At 39.5% G+C, this 9,290-nt stretch overlaps 1 protein-coding gene across 1 annotated transcript in view; it reads left to right on the plus strand.

Moving 5' to 3' along the window:
• Nucleotides 1-8,878, plus strand: part of LOC139648428 (protein mono-ADP-ribosyltransferase PARP14-like) — a 35,735-nt gene extending 26,857 nt beyond the window's left edge. Inside the window, 6 exon segments of the mRNA XM_071524546.1 lie at nucleotides 331-566; nucleotides 1,144-1,211; nucleotides 1,214-1,417; nucleotides 3,098-3,237; nucleotides 5,648-5,822; nucleotides 7,181-8,878. Of these exon segments, the coding sequence (XP_071380647.1) occupies nucleotides 331-566; nucleotides 1,144-1,211; nucleotides 1,214-1,417; nucleotides 3,098-3,237; nucleotides 5,648-5,822; nucleotides 7,181-7,461 (1,104 nt within the window). The 3' untranslated portion in view covers nucleotides 7,462-8,878.
• Nucleotides 8,879-9,290: the final 412 nt, after the last annotated feature.

Here is a 9,290-nt window from a genome sequence, read left to right on the forward strand (position 1 = left end):
TTATATTTAGCTTTTTTAAAGGATAATACCACTGTTAAATTTGTGCCAATTATCTAGGTTTGCCCCTCTCCTTTCTTTTATTCCTGCTGGTGTCTGCACACAGTCAGCATAGTTGCAGATATCAGGGAGCGTTTTTCCAAAGAAGCCATTTGCTGCCATTTATTTTTGTACAGTATGAAAAACAACTTCCACAGAGTGAGAGAATCCATCACATGAAACGTTATGCATTCATTTTGTTTTGTCAAAGTTTCTGTTTTATCATCATTTCATTGTGCCTATGATGAGCACGCATTCAGTGTCTATAACCCAAACCCCCACCCCCCACCCCAGGCTGTGAGTCAGGCTAAGCAGCGGATAAAGCAGCTGATAGTGGCTGAACAGGCAGAGAAGACCATCACCGACCCCTTCATCGCTCAGCTGTCTCAGGCCGACATGGAGGAGCTGAAGGCCCTGCAGAGGAAGCTGACGGTCAGCATCCGCCTGGAGAGGAGGCAGGGGGACCAGGAGCCCCACATCCAACTGGAGGGCCTGACCAGGGACGTGTTCACCGCCGAGTCGGCTATCAGGTTAGCACACAGTAACCAAACATTTTACTATGCAAAAATTAAGAAAGAAATCACAGGAGGGAAGCGCTGCTAGGATCTGCTCTATATGAAGGCAATAAGACCTATTGGAGATTTCTCACTGGTAAAATATCACTATCCAAAGGTGTAAAAACATTAATCTCCTATCTCTAAGTCTGCAGTAAGTAAAAAGCCTTTATTAAAGGGGCTACATCATTAAAAACATGACCAATATGTATTTACCATATCTGGTCTTCATCAGGTTCCAAAATGAACATCAAAGGAGAAAAAGATTCAGCACACTGCACTTGCAAAACAACACTGTTTTCATTAATTTCTCTTATGTTTCTGTCCAGCCGGTCCTTCATCAGTGGATAAAGGTCAACTAGACCGAATCATAAGAAGCCTAGTAACAGTAACTAACTTGATGCTAACAGTATAGAATTGAATGAGGAATGATAAGAAAGCTAACATTCAGTTAATTGAAGTGCCAGTACAGAAACATTGTCCTTACATTGTGATATGTCTGAAGTACCAAATATCAAGGTATTCCTTTAAATTTGGTTTTGCTGACCATCAGGGACATCATCCGGAAGGTGGAGAGGACAGAGAACTTGAAGCAGAAGGCCATACTGGTGAGTGGACTGGTGAATGGCAGTATCTGGACCAGAGCAGCAACGCGCCAGTGTCCTTCGACGTGTTCACCAACTGCAGCCTCGAGGAAGCTCTGGAGAAACGACACAGCGTGAAAATCAAGATCAATAACAAAGATTACACTGCCAACGTAATGCTCAGAAAAGCAGTCACAGCACGAGGGGATAAAGAGGTGGAACTACTTCGAAAAGACCTGAAAGGTGAATGAACGTGTTATGACTTATTTATTTAATCCTTATTTAATCCTTAAAAATATGTTCTTACTTACAATACAATAGCAGCCTAGAGAAAGGTTGCCTGTTTATACTGAAAGAAATCCCAGTTCATGAAAAGATCAAATGAGCTTCTTGACTATCCCCAGAGGTGGAGGCTCGAGTCACATGACTTGGACTTGAGTCCGACTCGAGTCACAGTTTTAATTACTTGAGACTTGACTTGATGCATGAAGAGAAGACTTGAGACTTGACTTGACTTGGGTTCTGGTGACTTGGGACTTGACTCTGACTTGTACTCTGATGACTTGAAAAGGTTTCTAAAGTCTTGACTTGAGATCTTGTGTTTGTGTAAATGACTTAGATTGAAAGTGATGAGATTTGTTCCAGCAGACGACTGAATTTAAATTCTGTTTCTGAATTTGTATGGAATGATTGAATTTATTGAAGTTGAAACTGATTATAGAAATCAAACTCATGATGCTCTTACCAAGTTTTTATCCTATTAAAACCATATTGCATTGAAAAGTCCTAGACATTTAGTTTTAAGATATTAAATATTATTAAATTGATATTAAATACTGATACTGGACTATTGATTTGTTCTGACTTGACTTGCTGTTCTACATTTAGACTTGTGACTTTACTTGAGACTTGTGCCTCAAGACTTGAGACTGACTTGGGACTCGAGCAGAGTTGATTTGGTCACACCTCCAACTATCCCTTTAAGTGGCTAGAGCATTGGTCCTTTTGTAAACATTTCTCAGAGGCAGAGCCACAAATAACCTCATTGGTTGAGTTAAACAAGAACCACAGTTTTTTAAGTAACGTTTGACTGAAGCCCAGTGAAAAAGAGAAAAGGTAAGAGAGGAGGAAGATAACATTATGAAGCTTGGCACTTACCGTTAGAAGTTACCCTCAGTTCTGCTCACAAATGGTGCGTTTGATTAGTCATTTCAACCGGCCCTCGTTGACTTCCCCTCGGAGGAATCCCCTCCTCCATCTTTAGTGTCGTTCCATCAATCTGATAACTCAAGTGAACTTTTGAGATCGGCCCTTCAAGGGCCAAGGGAGCGAGTCAACAACGATGTAGACTTCACAAGCACATCTTACCCAGGATGCATTGTGATTGCCCGTCAATTCCGGTGCACAAACAGGTGATACATTTTTAAATGTAAGTCAACAAACAATATTTAGAGGATTTAGAGCATTTATTTGTATTTATGTTCATTATTAACTTATCTGCAATATTTTATTACTCATTGTTCTGTGTAATTGTTAATATTTATTATTCATTATTAGGCCTGTTTAAGGGCAAGTGCATTCCATTTCAAATATTCTGCTCCCCCTTGGACCCTGCCCCCCTGCTCTGCAAGTGGCCACTCACGTGACGTACGTTGCTACGTATTACCAACTGCCGAGGGGAAGTGAAGGAGCGCTTGTTAAATGACTAATGAAACACAGCTAAAGTCTGTCACCTGTTCACTGTCATTGGTGTGGCTCCAGGATTTGTAACTTGATGACATCACCGAGAGCCCTAGTTGAGTGGCTGTTTCATTTTCACAAATCAAGAGTGAACTGTCCAAGACCATAGGGATATCATGTATGAAGTCTGTCTTAGGGTGAAGTTACCAAACACTGCTGTGAACTATTAAATCATGTTTGCAGGTGATGCCGCTCTGCCTGCACATTGGGAGGATATGAAAGGCTCCCAATTGAAGCGGTTTGATTTGCCTCAGGGATCCAAGGAATACAGCGATGTGCAACAGGAACTTCAAAAGACCGGACTCGTGGCAAACATCATCAGTGTATGTTCACAAACAGCAATGAGTGTATCTTCATACCCTCTAAATCATTACTGTGTTTTTAACCGTCATAAGTCTATCTTTAAACTTGCAAAATCATAAGCATACCTTTCACACCCTCAGAATCATTAGGGGAAGTTTACCTTCATCACCACAGAATCATTAGTCTAATTTTAACCCTGAAAGTCAGTATACCTTCATACAATCAAAATAAATACTCTATGTTCACATAAAAAAAATAATGAATTAAAATTGGCAGTAGCCCATAATTAACCATCTTGGACTAACTTTATTACTTTTGAATGGCAGGCTTGACGCAATTGTTATATTTCTTATGATTGGTGGAACTGAACTAGCTCATGGCTCTCACACCCAAAATGCCACTGATCTGGCAAGAATGGTAATCGGTAGTAGTGTTGGGGAAGTTACTTTCAAAATGTAATATATTAGCTATTTATTACGTATTACTCCTTATTAAAAGTAGTGTGATTAAGTTACATTATTACTTTCTGTATATGGTAACTAGTTATATTACTTTAGCACTTTCACGCAAGGCAAGTATGCTTATAAGTCCAACCAGTGGAAGGGTACTGAAAATCGTACACAGGCACAAAATGTTTTTTAACTCTTTATTTAAAGAGATAAAACAACCTCTTCACTCCTATTTAAGAACTTATGACTAGCAGCAAATGTAAACAAAAAATAAATAAGCAAATAAAATAAAGTGCCTAAATGAGGATTAAGTAGCATAATGCCTACAAGCTCACAGTGAGCTCTTGAAAAATAAATTGTGTAGGCAAAATGATTTTCAAAGCTGCTTTTTTAACCCTCTAGACCCCAGTAGAATTCTAGAATATTGGTGCAGTCCACTGACAATTCTCACTTAAATCAACATTTTCTTGCTCACTCCAAACAAACAGCTATATCTCAAAAATCACAATCACAAGTTTTTCCATGTAAAAAAATACAACTTCCCCTTTAATTTGGTACCAAATACATGTCAAAGCGATTCAGGGCGTCTCCTTACTTCAGTGTCAACATTCACAGTATGACAACAAAACAGATCCTTCCTATCTTGGCTAACGATAAGCTTTCAAAATACATACAAAACCTCCAGCGCTTCAACCCACACAGTAAGATCAGACAGTAACAGTCGCCAAACAAATATGGAAAAAGTCGCCCAACTTACAGTATATGGAGAAAAGTCGCCGCAACCCGGTCAGTCCTCCTACCGACTCTTCAGCGCACTGCCTCCCAGAAAACAGCGTCCGTCCGTCGGCGGTGAGAGCCAGGTAGGTCCCGCTGTTCAGTGAAGGTGATCTTGTGTCTTGTTTTATCGAACAAGAACAAGCAATTTCCATCAAAAGACTTCAACTCACAATGTCTTCATAACTTTCCACTACACACGGCGGGTCATGTTCTGTCTCACAGCACAATCTGACAGCTTCCAGAAGGTTTTAAAAGCGTGACGCTTAGCTGGCGAAGCCATTTTTACCTCTGGAGGACTGTCACTACCCGATCTGAGTCGCGCTGTCGCTGACTGATCTAAGTCAACCGTAGATGTGAGTCGCACATGCACGAGCGTAAACGGTTTACGGCACAGACCCCCTTTAAATTTCGGCCATTAGCTCTGTCACTACCACAGATTAATGTGTATCTTCAATTGGAAAGACAAATGTAATCGTCTCGCACTTGAATAGCATTAAGGTTGATGCGGACTCACTAGCCAGCTATAGCTTTTATGTTGCCATGGCCATTTTATATTAATCGCTAATGTTACCGAGTTGGCTAGTTAACTGATGTAGCAAACAAACCCATCATGTTTCACATCACATCAGCCAAAGTGGTGATAAATATAATTCCATAACTGGATACTACTTCGTTTCCAATCATATATGTTCACCAAAGCTAGCTAGCTAGTTAGCTTACTTACTTACTTATCAAATGTACACCCTGATCTCGTAAAAATGTCGTAAAATGGCGCATGCGTGACTCACATCGACGGTCAAAGATTTATTTTCTGTTTTTGGTACCTTTTAAACGATTTAAAAATGATGGGTGATCTTGGGCGCTATAGTGAAACGTGAACGTGAACAGACGAGGGAGCTAAGCGGGGACAGCAAACAAGAAGTTACATCAGACCTACAGTAGCTGAGAAAAAAGACAAGAGGATATTTCGGTTGCTCTTTGAATCATCGCGACCAGTAATATTATTACTTGATTTAAAACAGTAACTCGTTACACTACTTCGTTACTCAGGTAAGTAATAATATTACGTAACTCGTTACCCCCAACATTGATCGGTAGTTATCAAAATTGGCTTCAATCTGCACCTTTGGAGCAAATAACAAAGGCTGCATCTATTTCTTCTCTCCATCAAAAATGTAAGTATGCTGCATGACTGTGTTGGCAGATTGAACGGGTCCAAAACAAGACACTGTGGCAGAGCTACCAGCTCATGAAGAAACAACTGGAGGAGAAGAACAAGCACAAAAACAACGAGAAGCAGCTCTTCCATGGAACCGGCTCCGACTCAATCGATCTCATCAACTCTCAGGGCTTCAACCGCAGCTACGCAGGAGCACACGGTAAGCAAAGCCTTGCATGCTCACAAAACGATAAGTCGTTTATATTTCCTAGTTTGGGATGAAATGTTAATCTATGTAGGACCACATGGTAAAAAAAGCCTTCAACTTAATTTGATACAAAATTGGGAGACTTGGGTGCAGTAAGGCATAAAACACTTCAGATTCACTTTAGACTTTTAGTTCATTTACACATCAAATGAACAGTGTAAAGTGCACACAATGACCAAAAAATCAAGGAGCTTGGGGTTGATTTGCCCTGATACAGGACCCTTTGGTCGTATTGGTTGTTGTCTCTCCCAAAGGGTCCTGTCCTGCTCCATTAAGAATTCTCCCTACAAAAGTTGGAGAGGTCTAAAACAAAACAAAAAAACGTCCAATTTCACTTACCCAAACAGATGTATGTAACCCTTGTCTACTTGCACTGTGCTAGCACGTGCTAGATCTCCTATGCACAAATAAACTTTAAAACATAGTTAAAGACAAGTATACCCAAAATCAGACGCTTCGATTTCTTCTCTGGTACTGTGCTTCCCAGCAATCCGTTAAGGGTTAAAGGTTAAAATGACTCCTTCAAAACAGCATGTCGGATAAAGAATAGAGAAACTTAAGGCAAACACTGACTCAACATTGAAATATAGCAGTGATTCAACATTAGTTCTGCACTATGAAATACCGTTGATCCAACACTGACAGCGGATTGACACCATGTTATTTCTATTCAATCATTGATTTAACATCAAGTTAACATTGAAACAACATGAAATTAACCCTGTTTTTCGCACAACAGGATTCTATGGTACAGAGGCTAGGGCCATTATAGGTGAATTTTCTTTTTACCACAGCCGTGGGGTAATTTTCTGAGAAAAATACCATGTCAACCTCAGCTCCATTCAATCTACGATTAAGCATGGTTTCCAGCTAACAAGTCACCAACTCAAGAAAAGGAAATAAAACCTCTTTCAATTTTCAAATTTTACTAATAATGCAATTGTACAATATGTTGTTTTGTTAATTATGTACTATTAAAAAAATAAGTTTTACTGCTCAAAAAAAGAACAGTTGATTTGTACAAAATTATTTTTCAATACCCTGATAAAGTTTCATAGTGCTCAGAAACTCCCATGATGCAATGATGGTGACCGTGGTAAACACCCATGTTGGTTGAACCCTAGACTCGGCCCCAATGTTTCCTTCACGTCAAAACCGCTGCTGTCGGGAGGGAAACTCTATTATAGTGGTTCCAGAGCACAAACCTGCGAAAAACTTTGATTTTGTCGAGCGTTTCAGAGAGTCTTGTCATCGGCTTGTTCTCTCTATTTTAATAATACTATGCTAACTCTATGTTTTTATTTCTCTAGCTGCAATGTATGGCAATGGATCTTACTTTGCTGTGGACCCTGCCTACTCTGCACGGGGCTACGCCAAGCCCGACGTCAAGAGGCACAAGCGCATGTACCTGGCCAGAGTCCTGGTTGGAGACTTCACCCAGGGGAGAGCTGGCATGATCACCCCCCCCTCCAAAGGCTCTGCAGCTGCAGACCTGTACGACAGCGTCACCGATAACACTGCCAATCCAACCATGTTTGTTACCTTCAATGACATACAGGCTTACCCAGAGTACCTTATCACATTTAAATGAACTCCCATTGTGCAACAAATTTCTGTGGTTGGTGGTGGGGGTTGAAGGTCCAGAGGTTGGGATTTAGTTTAATTTACAGTCTAGTAGTAAAACTTCAATATGTAACAACGGCAAAAACAAAGGCCCTTTCACACCTGTCATTAACCTGCATCCTGGGTGATCGGATTGTGATCGGATAGCGCAAAAACACATAAAATCCAGGTGTAAATGCATTCATTCATTCAGTGCATTGATGATCCGATCATCCAAACCCATCTGACCACATTAGTACCAGAGTAGTGTAAATGCAATGTGTCTTCAATCTACATGTAGGAGCTACACATTAACGGAAATAAGGTTTTCTGCATGGATCCAACCAGGAACCACAAGCAAAACAATCAGCAGCAGGCCGGTCAGACAGTGACATACTGCCAAACACAGAGTCAGGACACTCATGGATGGGGAACAAGTGAGACGACGTGCTTACTGTCAATTTTAAAGGAAGTGAAGTACATGACAATCTGGGGAGGGAAAGAGAAGTCCAATCCCAATGTGAATGCATGAGACGTGTTTTTTTTCAGTAATATTTTTATTCGGGTTTTCAAAATATTTGTATAAATTTGTCCGTATTTAGCAAGTTCAAATTAAACCTGAATATATCAGTTATACAGAAACAAAAAAAGAAGGCAAATAAAATAGATTGAAATCTCCCAATTCTGCCCACCCACTCACCCACCCACTTCTCTATATAAAAAAAATAAATAAAAAAGGGGGGTGTGGGGGTGTATGAGAGGTATTTTAACTGTATTTTTTCCAGTACAAGACGCATGTCAATGCCAGGTGTAAAGAGAGACTAAATGACAGGTTTATACTTTTTATGTTTGGTGGAAATTGGGGAAATATGAAATATTTATTCTACTCTCTTTCTAATATTTCACATTTCACAGCTGTGGCCATTTTCTTGATGTAGTTGCCAACCACTGATGAATGAATATAGAGGAAACATCACTGTCACACTGAATTAACTGATTATAGTTTGAATGAAAACACTGAATGAATACATTGACATTTTGACTTGTAGTTGTTTTCCTTCATCAGGCATTTGGCACATTGGGGGGGTGATTTTTCTTTATTGGCTCTTCAATTAACTTCAATGGGTGATGCTAGCTAGAACTAGTGAGCTAATGGCTACTGCCAGCGGTAAGCTTGTGAGCTAGCTTTTTGCTAGTTGTACTCATTGGTTTCAATGAAGAATGCTAACAGGCTTTAGACTAGCTGGAGTGAAGTGCTTGCTGAAGGAAAATCCACCAGGAAAATTATGACTGATGGCAGTTATTCATATGTGCGGTAGGGAAACTCATTCACACAATCAATAATTCATTAATAAAATGTAATAAAAAACTGTACAACTACTTGTCAATAAATATATTGTTTCAGATGTGAGGTGGTTTGTTATTACACATTGACAAGACAAAGTTGCCTTTTTTTTTTTTAATTTAACCCAATCACATAAAAAATAATTAAAGCACAGGACATAGGCTGCAACTTTGTAGTAATAATGATAAAGAAATGATGATGATTCTTGGCAAAACCCTTAAGGCTGTCTTCAAATAAAGAAATGTATGAGGAAAATATTAATACTATTCATTGTACTGAAACCCTATGCAATTCTTTTGTTACTTTGAAGTTACTTTACATTAATGTTGATATTATTATTATTATTGAAAGAGTTGATTGGCTTATGACTGATTTTAAATCTTTACAACTACATATTAAGAAGCCAGTTACTGTAGAGTGCAGAAACTAAACTGAGATGTGAGGAATGAAGATTCATTATCAAACCCAAAGTG

This window comes from Centroberyx affinis, unplaced genomic scaffold (assembly GCF_046629955.1).
Source record: "Centroberyx affinis isolate AG114_WGS23_722 - 3 ecotype Tasmania unplaced genomic scaffold, CSIRO-AGI_Caff_v1 ptg001200l_1, whole genome shotgun sequence".
Taxonomy (NCBI): domain Eukaryota; kingdom Metazoa; phylum Chordata; class Actinopteri; order Beryciformes; family Berycidae; genus Centroberyx; species Centroberyx affinis.